This window comes from Helianthus annuus, chromosome 9 (genome assembly GCF_002127325.2).
Source record: "Helianthus annuus cultivar XRQ/B chromosome 9, HanXRQr2.0-SUNRISE, whole genome shotgun sequence".
Lineage (NCBI taxonomy): Eukaryota > Viridiplantae > Streptophyta > Magnoliopsida > Asterales > Asteraceae > Helianthus > Helianthus annuus.
This window is the reverse complement of record NC_035441.2, coordinates 184,524,353-184,541,865: the sequence shown is the minus strand read 5'-3', so window position 1 is coordinate 184,541,865 and position 17,513 is coordinate 184,524,353. Positions and strand designations below refer to the sequence as shown.

Sequence of the window (17,513 nt, the reverse complement as noted above, 5' to 3'; positions counted from 1 at the left end):
TAGGTTATTGGAAACTTGTCACTCTATAAATCTTTCTTACACTTCTTACAATTAGAAGCCTTTGTAGAATAACTTGACGCATGAAATCAATAAATAACTAGCGGCAGCGAGTAGGGTGAATTTTTGTTTATCTTATGGGCCTCAAGGCCTTAAGAAAACTGGTCACATATGAATTTTGTTTTATCTTATGGCCCTAGAAAACTAGTGGAAATAAACGTCCCACGTCAGATGAACAGACCGAACTCAGGTAAGCAACGTAACGTTCTTCCAAACCTGTTCTCAATAACTAATTCTAAATCCTACTAATAAATTATTATTTAAATATCGTATAATAAACCCATCCAAACCGCTATCGTGTCACAACTCCCTCCATTTCTCACCCCATTCAAATGCGACTTTCCTCTCAAACCTTCACCCGTTTCTCTCCCTCATCATACCCGAATATGACATCCGGGTCGAACTCGTTAATGTGGTTCCGAAAGGGTCTTCGGATCCACGACAACCCGGCCCTGGAGTACGCTGCTAAAAACTCCACCCATGTCTACCCGTTGTTTGTCATTGACCCGCATTATATGAAGCCCGACCCCACTGCATTCTCCCCCGGTTCGAACCTTGCAGGGTTGAACCGGATCCGGTTCTTGCTCGAGAGTCTAGTTGATCTGGATTCTAATTTGAAGAAGTTGGGCTCACGTTTGTTGGTGTTGCATGGAGAGCCTGGAGAGGTTTTAATTCGTTGTTTAAAGGAGGTAATATTGTGTAATTGTTTCTTGATTTAAGATTTTTTTATTATTATATATTTCTTTTTTTGTATTTTAGGTGTAATATTAATTTTTAAAATAATTATTTTACTTGCAGTGGGACATAAAAAGACTATGCTTTGAGTATGATACCGATCCGTATTATCAAGCTTTAGATGCTAAAGTACAGGTACGTGTCCGAACCCCAACTTGTGTACGAAAGTTTGCCCTACAAAATGGAGTTCGTTGAACTCTAGAATTGTTTAAGTTAAACTTTCGGTTAATCACCTTTACTTAAATGTGCTTTCTTGTTAGTTGTGAATATAATGATTAAAAGGTATTGTTTTACATACAGAGCTATGCTTTAGAGAGTGGCATAGAGATATTCTCTCCAGTGAGTCATACACTGTTCAATCCTGCAGATATTATACAAAAGGTACGTGTTTGGACACATGAGCATCTAATGGGGGTGTTTGTGATTTCTTCATAAAACTGATTATCCGCGTATTGCTTTTTGGAATAGACAACTTATAATTGCATTGCTAAAAGCTTACCCTTTTCAATACTTTCTGTTATAATTTATGAACAGAATGGAGGTACGCCGCCAATGAATTGCCTATCGTTTTCAAAAATCGCTGGCGAGCCTCATTGGTTATCATCCTCGCTCTCCACAACTCCTTCTGTGATTCCTCCTGTCGGTGATGTTGGAAATTGTGAAATCTCCGAAGTTCCAACTGTTAAACAACTTGGTTATGACGACATTCAAGAGGTGTGTGTGTGACTACTTTAGTATTTTTAGCCTTCGGGATAATGCTCTTAATATTTTTTTTTCTGAAATGTCACCAAATGCCGTTGGATCTATTAGGTATTATCACCAAATGCCGGATGATATACAAGAAACTAATACTTACTTGGGCCCCACCAGGGGCGGACCCACATGGTCCGGATCGGGGTCCACGGACCCCAATGTTTTTTTTAAAAATGGTAGAACCGATATGTTAATTTTATCAAGGACCCCACAAAATAAATTAGTTGAACCCCATAGTATTAAAAGCAAATATGGTGTAGTGGTAAATCCTCTTGTATTCCAACACATAGATCCCAGGTTCAAGTCTTACAAGTCTTGTTTTTTAGTTTTTTTAATAAAGTAGTGGTTTCATGTCCACTAATGCTTCTACATTATTTCTTAGCCCTGACCCGACTACGATTACCGACCCGAAAATTTTAATATTTGTTTTTTAGTTTTTTAATAAAGTAGTGGTTTCATGTCCACTAAATGCTTTTACATTATTTCTTAGCCCTGACCCGACTACGATTACCGACCCGAAAATTTTAATATTTGGTTGTGAAAAATTCTTCGACAAAAAATGGACCCCCAGTAAAAAAATAATCCTGGGTCCGCCACTGGGCCCCACATAAAGCGGGTTCAATATATAGTAGCCTTGATGAAAAAAAGTTGAATACTTGGGTGACATTCACGTACATATTGCTTTGTTTTATAAGCGGTCCATACTCTGGTCACAAGCCATATATCCACCACTACTCACTCGTTACACGACGAATCATGTTGCAGGATGAACCACCTGTATTTAAAGGTGGTGAATCTGAAGCATTGAGAAGGCTTAGAGAATCAACTAACGATAAGGTTATTTTTTGGTTCAACTGGTATTTTTTTTCCGTTTAGATCGTTTGTTCTGTGTGTGCCTTTTTGGTCTTGATTAATATATACTTTCAGAAATGGGTTGCAACATTCGAGAAACCAAATACCGATCCTTCTGCATTTATAAAGCCTTCAACGACAATGTTATCGCCATACTTAAAAGTAGGTTATTTACATAATTGCCTTTGTTATTACCTTTATAAGCTTCTAATCCTATTTGTTTGCATCTGTATGGAAGTTCGGTTGCTTATCTTCGAGATACTTCTACCAGTGCATCAAAGAGATTGAAAAAGAGTTCAAAAACCATACTTCACCGCCAGTTTCCCTTCTTGGGCAGGTTAGTTTTCTTTTTTAATTTGTATATAAATGTTGCACATTGTTATGGTAATAATAATAGTGTAAGGGTTAAATTGTAATTGTTGAATAGTAGAAGGGTTAGTTTGTTAATGATGGATGTACTTAAACAGAGTTATCGAATGAAATGGGTATCGATAGGCCTGTAAACGAACCGAACGTCATTTAACTTTAACCGAACACGAACATGAACATATAATCGAATAAATTTTTGTGTTCGTGTTCGTTCATTAAGAAAATAGGCATGTTCGGTGTTCATTTATGTTCGTTCGTTTAAAACCTAAACGAACAGTTCACGAACATAAACAAACAAACAAACTTAAACGAACATAATTCAACAAATATAAAACAATACAAATAAACATAAATGACCAAACATAAACAGACATAAAGTAGCTTTTTTATATAAACTATTGATTAATTACGATAAGTTCTATTGGAAATCACATTTTTATTACTAGAAAGCTCAATTAGTTATATACTTATATACATACAAGTAGTTAGAAAACCTCTTTTATGTTTATATTTGTATAAATACAACTCCACATGTATTTGTTAAAATATAAACGAACAAATATACGAACATAAATGAATAGACATAAATGAACGAATTCGTTCATTTAATTAAACGAACATCACGAACAGTTCATGAACATTCAGTTTGTTTACAGGCCTATATCGATTGATTTGAGTAAACCTTCTTCTCTCCAATATCGATCAAAACACATATTTAGTGGGTTAATATGTGCTTCCGGTTTTTACAGTTCTTTTGGAGGGATTTCTTCTACACTGTTGGTTTTGGCACTCCTAATTTCGATCGCATGAGGGGTAATAAAATTTGCAGACAGGTAATCAGTAATCCCTTGTGCTTTAACCTACAATGCCGAAACACAAATGAACAACTTTTTTGTAGATACCTTGGAACAACGATGACGAACTGCTGGCGGCGTGGAGGGATTCGCGGACAGGGTTTCCTTGGATCGATGCCATCATGGTCCAGGTTAATTCTTGTATCTCAAGCTTTTCAACCGTGATCAGTTTATACTTTCTACGTCTATTTATATCCAGTAGTTTCCGGCTGAGATCTATTCATGTTATTGTAGCTTCGAAAATGGGGTTGGATTCATCATTTGGCTCGCCATTCCGTTGCTTGTTTTCTAACTCGTGGAGATCTCGTAAGTGGATTTATTAATAATCTCAGAATCTAAAATTATTGTAATCACGTACAATGTAATGTTTCTCAGTTCATTCACTGGGAAAAAGGGCGCGATGTGTTTGAGAGACTTCTTGTGGATTCAGATTGGGCGATCAACAATGGGAACTGGTTATGGCTATCTTGCTCGGCGTTTTTCTACCAGGTGATTTACTCATTTACTCTGCTTCTTACTTGATCAAACATTTATTAAAAAAACAACAGGTTTCATCAACGTGCTCATGGTTGCAGAAATCGGCCTAGGCGGCCGATTAATCGGCGCCTAGGCGCTAGGCGGTCACTTACTGCCTAATTTTGAGCTAGGCGGTCAAAATCGGTCATGGTCAAAAATCGGTCAAAATCGGTCATGGTCAATTAATCGGTCATGGTCAAAAATCGGTCAAAATCGGTCCTAGGCGGTCAAAAATCGGATTAATCGGACATTATTAGTCGGTCAAAATCGGTCAAAATCGGTCCTAGGCGGTCAAAATTGGTCAAAATCGGTCAAAATCGAACCATACTATCTGAAACTTGAAGTATTTATGTGAATTTTGAAGTATTATTTTTATATTATTGGGTATATATATAAAATTTTGAAAAAATACATACAAAAATCCCATTCCGATTAATCCCGATTAATCCCTAGGCTGTACCTCACCGCCCGACTAGCACCTAGCGCCTTCTACAACATTGAACGTGCTAATGTTTTTTGGCCAGTATCATCGTATATATTCTCCGATCACATTTGGAAAGAAATATGATCCTACTGGTGCGTACATCAGACACTTTCTTCCTGTTCTAAAAGGTTGGTTTCTCATCTTCTCGTTAGTTTAGTGTCACTCGATTATAAGATAGGTAAATAACACATAATTTTGTGTTTTAGATATGCCGAAGGAGTATATCTACGAGCCATGGACAGCTCCGTTAAGCGTTCAAACAAAAGCTAACTGTATTATTGGAAAAGATTATCCAAAGCCAAGTGAGTATGCTATTTGCTTACATGTAATTGATCTTTTTTTTTATCAATTATAATCTACCTTAATGTATAATTTATTTATTGTGGTTTTAGTAATTTCTCATGAAATTGCAAGCAAGGAATGCAAGAGGAAGATGGCGGAGGCATATGACTTGAACAAGAAACAAAATGGTATAGTGAGCGACGAAGATCTACAAAACTTAAGAACTCGGGTGGAAGACCAAAGCCAAGCGACCGTGCCCAGAAGACTCAAACAGAAGTTGATTTGATGAGTCGTGGGTCGTGTTGGTTCGATCATCTTGGCTAGAATTCACCCAATTGGCATGACTAACAAGTTTGGATAGTATATGAGGTCAAGTTACATGTGTTTTATAAGTTTGTTGTTGTACTACTTAGTTTGTTAGAACTTAGAAATAGAGATAAGCAACTTGTGATTTATGAATTAATGAAACGTTTTGAAATTTGATAGATATTGGTGGTATTTGTTTTTGCATACAATGAAGGCGTTAAATTAAGCTACAATTAATGACTACCATTTGCAAAATAAGATTATATTGGTGATATTTGTTTTTTTAAAACCCAGGTTCGGGTACATACCCGGGTTTTGAAATTTCAGGTATTTCCATTACCCGGACCGGGTTCGGATATGGCTAGGAAATCCATACCTTGTGTACCCTGGTTCGAATTCGAGTTTTCTATACCCGGGCATTAGAATACCCTATTACCGGGTTCGGGTATGAAAAAAAACCTAGGCGGGTATTAAAAAAAACCTGGAATGGTATTTCCTAAAACCCAGTGTAAGTAGGAACTAGAATAATCAAAGTACATACATTCCTAAAACCTCGTATCGGGCATTCCTAAAACCCGGATACAGGTATTATTAAACCCGGTTACGGGTATTGAAAAAACCCGGGTATACATAAAACCTAGGTATAAAGCGGGTCTAAAAATCCAGGTTTAGGTTGTCAATACCTGGTTTTTACAAAACCCGGGTCCGGGTTTTTTGTACACCTCTGAATAAGTCTTTTGAAGTACCTATAGTTTACACAAAGGACCCGTTTCTTAATTTTTTTGCAAGCCTAAAGATTTAACCATGCATCAAGAAGAAAAGGACTTGAAAAATGAATCCAACAAATGTCCATTGGGCTTATTTGACATTTGCCCTTAAAAATGCACTTTTAGTGACCTCAACCCATTTTATAAAGCAAGCCCTTTTTATGTAACATGCTTTAATTTTCTATATAAATTTCCACCATTTTATACATTATAAATAAGCCAGTCGAAATGGTCACCTGTAGGTTTGATATAAATAAGTTCCACTTTTTCATTTCTTTTCTCGTGGAACTGGTTATATAATAATACCTTTGGTCTCATAAAAAAAGAAAACCGCATCTAAAATTATTAAGTACATGATGGGCACATGAGCCAAGTGCTAAAAGGCAGGCACGTTGATGTTAATTTGGCACAGTTGGAAGTGGTACCTTGAGAAGGTCATGGTGATGTAATAGCATCAGCTTCCACCTTTGTGTGCTAGACGGAATAAGAATCCGGTGACATTACAAGGTAAAGTATATTCTATAGTAGTCGAGGATTTGTGTTTTGTTTTCATTCGCTCCGTCTTACTTCTTGGCCCCTATTTTGGAGCATATATTCTTTCCTTCTCATCTTTTTTGTCGCTTTCAGATTGTGCGAGTGTCGCGATCATGGTCTCCATAACCATAAACCATTAAGTTTAGGCCCTTTTAAGGAGGTTCACTCATCTCAAAGGTAACACACAAATCTAATCTAATCTAAACTAAAGTAAGTTAAGTATGTATTTATACTAGTTAGAACACCAACTGTCTTCTAACAATTTGCTTGTTGTAATATCACACGTAGCTTTGTAAGTATGTATTTATACTAGTTAGATTAGAACACCAACTATCTTCTAACAAACGAACTAAACTGTGACCATAAATGCAACTGATCCAACCAAACTATATTTTTATTATTGAAACAAGTTTGTCAAATAGCCTGAAAATAGTAATTGGAATTTTGAAGTTATGAAAACTAGTTTATAAAAATCAACCCTGTCTGTCTATAAGCAATTTGTCCCCAAGGGACGTTCTAGTGGTTAGGTCGTGTACTCCACAGCTAAAAGTTTAGCAAATCCTATAGAGTGCGGGTTGTGGTAATTTATCTTAAAAAAACGAGGAATTGATGTTTGAAAAAAAAATAACCTATAACCAATCTTAAGGTAAAACATGGATTTAGGGGGGAAGGTTTATTACTTTGTTATGTTTTTTTTAACGACAAATTTAGATCACTAACGGACCACTAGTTTGTTATCTAGAGTTGAATTTGAAACAAGTTACTATCATATAAGTTACAAGATGACACGTGCATCAAAAGAACTGATAATCAAAATTTATTCCATCAAGAAGACATACATTGACACACCACCACGTATTCAAGTTGCATGTGGCATCGTATTCATGACTTTTGTTAACGTTTTTGTTGGTTGGTAGTTGTCAGCTAATATTGTTGTCCCTCTATAAGGTCATCCGTAGTTATAAAGCCCCTTGTGGGACGTTATACGACACGTGTCGTGCCACGTCACACAAAGGCTTTATGGGGCGTTATATCACTAGAGCCCGTAGTCATAAAGCCCCTACCCATCATTACCTAATTATTAATTTTTGTTTTTATTAATTAATTATAAAAAAAACCATGCTTTATTTTGATTGGTCAAAGGTTGAAAAGGAAAGCCCATAACGCCGTGAAATATATGGCGCCTCCCCCCCTTTTTTCCCCATAACGCCGTCCGTCGCGGTGTGCGGGGCGTTATGGATGAAAAAAAGCCACATATGGCGCCCCACTACACATGCACTAATACTCTCATGCCTTTTATTATTTTTTTTCTCTTTTATGTAGAACGGTTTTAAACAATCCGCAAACCAAGTTATATAGTCACGTTTGTAAGGAAGAAATGCCGGTCTGAAAACACAAAAGTGAAAAAGATCGTTTGTAAAACCAAAATAACACTTTAGCCGGTCATCTTACGAACCAAAATGCCAAAAGCTTTAGCGTTTTTCGTTGTTTTAAACCAGACAAGACGAACATCCTAAATGATTAACTTTAATTATATTTAAACCATTATTCACAAAATACATAACTCGAATTAATGTGTTTTCACTATATGAGTGGAAACTCTGCGTGCTCAGATCGACTAATGATTGCTCTTACGATGCAAATAGAGCTATTACAAAGTTTAGTATTTTTCAGAAGTAAATTTCTCAACTATATTACACCACAAATCCTCATGTCTAGAATTGAACCTAGGAATTATCCTCTAAGAAACTTTTGTCTCTTCTTACTAGGATAAAGTTTGCACCCACAGGTTTGTGGTGTAGTGGTCACCTTGTATGTGCTTATTGTGGGAGGCCCAGGTTCAATAACACAAAATAATGACAAAATTAAAACGAAACATGCTCACCCAACTTACACATGCCAAAGCTCTTTTGGTGATCTTGACATTGTATTATTCTTTGATTTATGGGATGAGAACTTATAGGCCACGATGGCATACGTAGTTATATACTTATATGCCGAATTCTTCTTGTTGTGTGGGAAAGAAATATGAATTAATGTCGAAAAGTATTTATTTAATGTGTATTTATTGTTTATTATATTAAAAGAGTAGATATTCCAATTCTTAACGCGTTTGACTTTCCCAAAAAATAAGTATAATTCGTATAGCTTTATGCATTAAATTGTATTTAATCGTCTTTGTTTCCAAAAAGTTCACCATGTTAAATATGAAATAAATCACTAGAGTTCTATTTATTAGCATGTAGCTAAAGTTGATTCTATAACTTTTTCCCATTTGTCATATATATGTCATTAATAAATTCGTAATTTGATATTAAACTGAATCGGATTCTTTTGAGTTTATCTTTACTAATTCCAACAACCAATAAACATAATTCTTTTTATATATATTTTTTGAACTACCCATTTTATTAAACAGAAACACAACAAAACATACAAATACTTACAAGCTTATACGAAATCAAAGGCAAGCCAATTTAACAATTCTACAGAAAATAATTCGGCTCTATTTTTCACCCAGAGGTAACTCGATGCTTTGATATCCATCATAAGCCTTGCAATATCGATTCTTTTACTGGAGAAGACAACCTCATTTCGAAGTTTCCAAATACCCTAGCATGCTATTCCGTAATAGCGTGAATGATCCTTTTCTTCGCCTCTAATCTGGGCATCCCTTCGTGCAAATCAAGAATGTTCCTGTATTACATAGCTTGCATAATAATGAAATGAAAAATATAATAGTGTATGAAATTTATATTAACTAAAGTATTTTTATTATGTCCAACAATAAAAAATATAAGTATAATTACATTTCACAAATTTTTAAATATTTCTTTGTAAAAGACCTTTATTGTTTTGTTTGTAATTTTATTGCCTTTATTAACTATCAATTGCTTAAACTTGTCCCTATTTTTTAAATATATACATACACTCGATTTAAAATATTTAAAACTAACGTTTCAATTTTAGCCTTGAAACAACAGTAAACACTTTTAAGAACCAATATAAAACGTAGATATTTAAAGAAAGTTTCCTTTATTTAATCACCTCATTTGTTATAACCAGGGTAGTAGTTACTCGCGCGTTGTGCAGGGACGCGGTTGAAATTCAGAACGTATCGTACACCATGACAAAATAATATCTAAATGTGTTATGTTATTTTTGTCGTAACTTGGCTTTGAAGATAAAAAAATAAGAAAAAGTAAAACAATGCAATAAATAACAAAGGTAAATAAAGGTAAAACGAAAAAGAAAAACGATAGAAATTCGATCGGTTTAAGAGTTGTATAATTACTTTATTAATGTTTAGGGTATTAAATTAATTTGGTCAAAGAAAAAGAATACAATAATTAAAGTAAATGGGGTGCAAATGAAAATTTAAATGACAAAATAGACTAAAATACGAAATATAATAACAATAATAATAGTAGTAATAATAATAATAATAATTTTAGAAGCGAACTGTAGAATTTCTCTTCTTTAATATTATACTAGGGTCGTAGTTACTTGTGCGTTGCGCAGGGACGCGGTTGGAATTCAGAACGTATTGCACACCATGACAACCGATAAATAAATTTGTAAAATTAATTAAAATGATATATTAATGGGTTATGCTATTTGCGTCGTAACTCGGCTCTGAACTTCAAAATAATAACAAAATATAAAACGACACAGTAAATAACAAAGGTAAAATTAAGGTAAATGAAAAAGAAAATGATAGAAATTTGGTCGGTTTTGGCGCGCTCATTATAGCAAAGAAAAAAAAAAGTTAAAAATTATGTTCAAAAGAGTACCGACATGTTCGTTAAAAAATATTAAACTAAAAAAACCTTTGCCACACTCGTTATAGCAAAGGAAAATAAAAAAAATATATGTCTAAAACGGTATTAACGTGTTCGTTAAAAAAAAATCCTATTTAGGGGTAGAAAAGTAATTTGATTAAAGTAAAAAAACAATAGTTAAAACTACTGGGTTGTAAATGAAAAAGTTTACATTAATGACGAAATAGAATAAAAACAAAAAAAAATTGATAAACTTGTAAAACACGTCTTACATGTTAGTAAGACACTATTCATCCTCTGTTCTTTAATATTATATATAAATATAAATATATAAATAGAATATATAGTGGAGGGTTCAAATGAGCAAAATTTTTTTATAAGAAGAAAAATAAAAAAGTTTCAACCAATAAGAATGCTTCATTTTATTTCATTTAATATTTGCATTTAATTTTAATATAAGGGTATATTGGTAAACTTACATAAATCATTAATTTGTATTCTTCCCCTTTAATAACTAATTAAATTGAATTTGTAACTTCTTTTCAAAATATATATAGTTTTTCCAAATTAAAAAAAAACAACTTAATTTAAAGTGTAGAATAAATTACTAGTTGTTTAGGATAAATTACGAGTTGTGTAGGATATATTTCGAGGTGTGTAGGATATAAATTTCGACTGTGTAGGATAAAATTATATAATGTGTAGCTTATATGTAGAAAAATTTTGATATGTGTAGGTTTTGTAGATTATATGTAGGATAATTAATGATTACTTGACCAATTAATTAAAGAATGAAAAATTAATGATATGAGTTATAAATGAAATAGTATTTTTACAAATATTTTCTTTCTTTTTTTTTCACATTAAATTTTTCTTCTCAAATGAACTGTTATTAAATATTTTAATTTGAAGCATCCGAAAAAGTAACGATAATATTTTAATATTCCAATAGAATTCTTTCTTTTCTTAATTAAGTAATAGTCGCTAGTTAGAATTCAATTTTATATTAAATATTAATTTCTTGACAAAAACATTAACATAATTAAATTTCAAAATTTAAACTTACTTAAAGTAAGGAAATCAATTTTTTTTGTTTAGAAATAATATGGTACATATGTCATTTTTTAAATCATTATTACTATAAGAATTATTATAGGAAGATGGTATGAATAAAAAATTGATATTTAAATTAAAGTTATTGTAAAAGATCATAGTCGTTTCTAAGTCGAAGCTGAAAGTACCCAAAAAGTACTTGGGCCTATCTTGTGGCGATTACTTTGATAGTACTCGGTCTTCAAAAGCTTATTTTACAACAGTGTAAAAGATAAATGTGAGAGAGTAATTCTGGTAATCACACGTGTATTTCGAAATCATTTATTATAATAAGGATATGATGAATGTTTGATAATTATATTACTTAAATTCAGAAAATAACTAAATTATTAGTTTAAATTATAATTATACATTTATCCTTTTCACTACTTCGTTGTATTAGATGTTAATGTATAGATCCGCACATTGTGCCGTGGGTGGGTATTAGTTCGTTTAACTTCGGTAGTGACACTTGTTATAGCAACCAATAGAGAAAAAAACTAAAAAAATCATGATATGACCAAAAATATACCAACACAATGGGAATTTGATCGGTATTGGTTTGTTTTGTTACGTCACCTATACTCGTTACAACAACCCATAAAGAAAAAATCTTGATATAACAAAAAAATACCGACACATGATTTACATAGATAAAAAAACGTAAGTTATATAAGATATATAAAAAAGCAAATAATACATATAAAAAACCACTAATTAACAACACATATAAAAAAGCCTTTAAAATAAATAGTTACTGTTCATTTAGTTTTACTGTTCATTTAGTTGTTCTATTAATAGTATACAATGTATAGAATTAAAGGGTCATAATATACTATTAAGTTTATTGGGTAAGAAGTCTAGCAGGTAATCGTGACAATCTATTAAGTAATTAATGACTAAGATTAAATTGGTGAGATTGAAAAAAAGAGGCGCGTGAGTTAGTTTGAAGGTATTCTAGTCCATCTTAGTCAACAGTTTCTTTCTTCTCCAACTACCCACCGTATATAAAACGTTAATAACTTTTTCATACGATAATATTTTTTATTAAAATTGCACCATAAGACCGCCCGTAGTGGGCTTTTAAAAAAAATTGTCCAAACACGCCCAAAAACGCCCCGGAGCCGTCCCCAGGGCGTGATCTAGCGTTTTTCGCGAAAAGTTGGTTGTTGGCGTTGTTTGAAACACGCCAAAATGGTGCTTTGGGGAGCGAGTTTACCGTTCAACGGTAACTTTCTTTAATGGTTTTTTTAATTCCCATTTAATACTATAAAAACCCCACTTTACATCCACATTTTTATAAAAAAAACTCAACCTCAATCAAAGTTTGTCTCTACTTCTTTACATTTTATAAAAGTATGAACCCATTCCGACCCCCATTTGGTGTCTCCTCAAGACCCGGGAACCCGAACACCACTCAATCGCAACAAAGCTTTAGCCTTCAAGACATGGACCCGAACATGTTATCGTACACGGCTTACTTGAGTGGCTATAATCCTTTCATGCCACCCACTTTCGGCTTTGGCCAAGCCGGCGGCTCGCAACCATCACAACAACAACCCGAACCCGATGTGAATATCGTGCCGGAGACGCAACCCGAACCGGAGCGAAAGACATCGAAACGCAGCAAAAGGTCACATAAAAAGAAGGAACCGAACCAACCTCGTCGTAAGCATACTTACGTTATTTGGACGAAGGACGAGGAATTCACGTTGGTTCGGTCGTGGGTCGATGTTTCGGAGGACCCCGATGTTGGTAAGTTTTATTTTTTTTCCTACACGTCGATTTTATTTTATTCTTAACGTACAACTTTTTTTTTCTATTTGTAGCAAACTTTCAAACTGGTCCCGAATTTTGGAATAGGATTCGTGCACTCTTTTATAGCACGTGGGGTAAGGGTGAACATCGTGACAAGGATTCCATTTCTAGCAAATGGACCAAAATCAACAAAAAGTGGCACGCCTTCCAAGAAGTTTATCAACGTAACTACGATAATCGGCTCCAAGACATTCGAGATTTCGAGTTGAAGGAAGATTTCGAGGAGATGAACCGTCGTCTCCAAGACATTCGAGACCTCGGCCACATGGTAGAAAACGCCCCAGGGTGGGTGCATTATTCAAGTAACGACTACGCATGGTCTAAAAACAAGCTTTTTTATTTTTAAAACGAGCACACTATTGCTATACTTTTGAAAAAAAAAATGAAAACACAGATGCGTAAAACGCAATTGATAGAATAACACACTATAACCCAGGTTCTAAAATGCAATCGGGTTCATATGGTCATGTTTATGTTTTAACATGATCATGTTTATGTTTTAGCCTGATCATGTTCTTTGCACTCAAATTCTTAAAACGTACACTCCAGGTCTAAAACGCAATGGGTTCACATGGTCATGTTTTTCTTTTAACATGGTCATGCCTTTGTTTTAACATGGTCATGCCTTTGTTTTAACATGGTCATGCCTCTGTTCCAACATTTCACTTCAGGTTCTAAAACGCAATGGGGTTTTAACATGGCCATGTTTATGTTTTAACAAGGTCATGTCTTTGTTCCAATTCTATTTTATCATGATCATGTTCTTTGATGTTCTTTTACACTCCAGTTCTAAAACGCAATGAAACCCAACATCAAGATTTTGCACTACAAATTCTAAAAAGCAATGGAGTTCTAACATGACCATGTTTATGTTTTAACATGGTCATCTTTTGTTTCAATATGACCATGCTTCTATTTTAGCATGATCATGTTTTTTCCACTCCAGGTCGTAAAACGCAATGAAACCCAAAATCAATATTTTGTACTGTAGGTTCTAAAAAGCAATGGAGTTTTAACATGACAATGTTTATGTTTTAACACGGTCATGCTTTTGTTGCAACATGACTATGCTTCTATTTTAGCATGATCATGTTCTTTGCTTTTAAAACGCAATGAACCCAAAATCAATCTTTTGCATTGTAGGTTCTAAAAAGCAATGGAGTTTTAACATGGTCATGCTTTTGTTCCAACATTCTATTTTAGCATGATCATGTTCTTTACACTCCAGGTTGTAGGAGTGTTCATCGGTTCGGTTTATGGTTTATTAGGTTCGGTTTATTTGGTTTTCAAAATTTTATACCCCAAATAAAAAACCAAACCAAACCAAATTAGAAATATGCAAACCGAACCAAACTAAACCAAATTCAAATCGGTTTGGTTTCGGTTAGAAACCAAATTTAACCAAATTGTACATAAGTACTTTTTTTCTAATTTATATTTATGTTTGTGTTCTAACTTTCGAACATCAAATCAACAACGAATTTAAACCTAACAATATATAAATAAAAGACATAGCAAAATAAAACAAACATATCCATAAAATAGTCATACACACAACCACAAAGTTAAAACTTCAAAACATAGATCACAAAAATTATAGATAGTCAACAAGTCGAATGACATAAAATATAAATAATCTTCAAACCATGGGGATACATCTTGTAATACCCCAAAAACGGGTTTGGTAATTAAAACATGTTAATATTAAAGAACTGTAAAATACCGTTAGTGGTAAGATATTTACCGGATAATCGATAGGATTTTAAATAATCAAAGCTCAACGAAGAACCGAACACGATCAAGTTCAAGCTTCAGCATTATATATAGTCATTTACGAAATCATTCATCGTTAATATGACGAAAAGTTTTTAGCTTTTAAGAAGTATTATGAAACTCGAAGTTTTAGTGGACTTGTATTTGTATAAATACATTTATATGCGAAATTTTTATAGAATTTTATCATATGAAATCCATCACAGATATAGTTGTGGTGGAAGATAAATGAAAATCCTAGTGTGGGAATAGGAGGTGTGGAAAGAATAAGCGAGATATGAGCTTAGTGCTCAAATCTTGAAACGGGTCGAATAATTTCGTAAATAAATATTAAGCCAAAGGTTTATAAGATGAAAATTTTGTTAATCCAAATGGTGGTTTTTGAGTCCAAATGATAGAGGAACAAATTACGATCACGTAGGAAGAAATGTGAGGTTAAACGGATAAATGGTTTGAAAGTTACGGCCGCTTTCGTAAAAAGAACCAAAGCTGGAAAATCTGCAGCTAGGCTGCAGCGTAACTTACGGTCTCCAACGGTAACTTACGGTACAGAGCTGTTGTCCAAGTTGTTTTTGTGTGGCGTAAGCTACGGTACACAAACCGTAGCCTACGGCGAGCCTTCCAAAACTAATTTTGATTGCCTATTTGTTGTTTATGGTTATAAATACAAGTCTAAGCACCATATAACTAACTTATGAGTTGTTATTGGTGTAAAGGTGATAGCTAGGACCTCACGGATGAAGATCAAGCTTAATGGACGAACCGTACATTACTGAATTTCAAGCTTCCGCTTACTTTTGTTATTTTATGAATCGAATCAATTATGAACTTTGTAAGGGTTTTATATTTTATGAACATATTAATGTGCTATAGTATTTAAGTGTTTTAAACACTTATGAATACTTTTATTAAACCCGAAACATTGTATGAAAGTCTATTTGCATTGTTTGTATAAAATGCAAAAGTTTTTATAAATTCTCAATCATGTAAGCTTGGATCTTACACACACACTGTCACAACCCCCGCCCCCTATCTGTCCCGGGAACGGGCGGCTGCGAACTCAGTGTCGGTGGTATGGGTGTTTATCAATTTGGCAGCGAAAATTACATCAGGACCGTAATTAGGAAATTATTTTATCAGAGTAAAACACCATATTTTATGTAAATAAACATATTAGGATAAAACCCAAGTTTTCATTACAAACTGATTTATAGGGATAAATCCCATTTTATTGAAATTAAACGCCTTCTTTATTTAGGTAACTTTTATAGCCACTTTTCCAAGCCTTAAGTGCTGTCCAGCTGGCTTCTAATTGGCTTTCACATTATGTTACCTGAAACGCGTTTAAAAATATTTTGTCAGTGGGAAATACTGGTGAGTGAATCCCAGTTTAATCAAGAAAAGTTTTATTAATTTAAACAGTATTGAGAGCGATTACAATGTTTACATCTACCCAATTACTCATTCAGTACTGTCAATCCTGACTGGTGGGTCATATTACACATTGGCTAACTCTTCGTCCAATGGTAACGTGTTCCACATTTTGTATACAAAACCCCAACATACCGACAGTAATTGTAGAATTACAAAGACTCAATCACTGCTAAATTGCATTGTAAAATATTTAAGGTTCTGTAAAAACTGTTTACAAAAAGGAGATTACTCACATTACTGTCTTAGGTTTTCTATAAGGATTTCCTGAGAATTATCTAAAATTTACACAAATGCACACGTGTTAGTATAATAACTCATTTTAACATTAGTAATACCCTCCGTGAGATGGCATTCCAACGACTACGTCGGGCAGAACCACGATAGCCGTTACGGAACCCTAGATCAATCGGGCAGAGTATCTAATACGTATCCAGGGGTTATGATACTTACAACCATGGTTGTAAAAATCCCGACTAGGTGCCGATTAATTCTCGATTAATCATCGATTGATCTCGATTAATTTCCGATTAATTACAACTAATCGCAATTATATCCGATTAATCCTCGGTTAATCCTAATAAATCGCTAGTCCCCACTCCACCGACCGACTAGCGACTAACGATTTCTACAACCATGCTTACAACGGAGCAGAACCTCGTTATTTAGGGGGAGGGTATTATACCCGAGTATAGTGCCTACTATGTGAAAATTAGAGAAAGAAAGAAAGATTTGAGCGATCGGAACTGAAGGCCGATACCCTCAATTTTGTAGGGTTGTAATCGGACTTCCTCGCTGCCCGCGTAAGCTTCGGCTTAGGTCTACGCGGCCTGTGACGTAGGGGTGTAGACCTTAGCCTTGACCGGTCACCACCCCTAGCCTTGACACGATCATGACACGTGTCGGCCCAGGGTTTCGCCGTATTGATGATCGCTCGGCCCCCGTAAGATCCCTAAGGGGTCTACGCGGCCCGCGACAGCCCCAAAAATTTGTTTTTTAATTAATTTTAATAATATTAAAGGTATTCGGGGTCCGTTTTCACGTATGGGGGTATTTTAGGACATATTGAGATATTTTAAATATTTTTAGAGTGTCGGAAAATATTTCG

General features: G+C 34.2%; 1 protein-coding gene across 1 annotated transcript; it reads left to right on the top strand.

Annotated features, from left to right (window-relative positions):
* The first annotated feature begins 301 nt into the window (after positions 1-301).
* LOC110880075 ((6-4)DNA photolyase) lies at positions 302-5,438 on the top strand. Its single transcript, XM_022128637.2, has 14 exons — positions 302-746; positions 856-927; positions 1,093-1,173; positions 1,327-1,506; positions 2,311-2,382; positions 2,473-2,559; positions 2,636-2,734; positions 3,516-3,599; positions 3,665-3,751; positions 3,855-3,926; positions 3,996-4,109; positions 4,661-4,748; positions 4,827-4,922; positions 5,013-5,438. Exons 1-14 carry the CDS (start codon positions 390-392, stop codon positions 5,186-5,188), a joined length of 1,665 nt encoding a protein of 554 aa, XP_021984329.1. The 5' UTR covers positions 302-389; the 3' UTR covers positions 5,189-5,438.
* Positions 5,439-17,513: the final 12,075 nt, after the last annotated feature.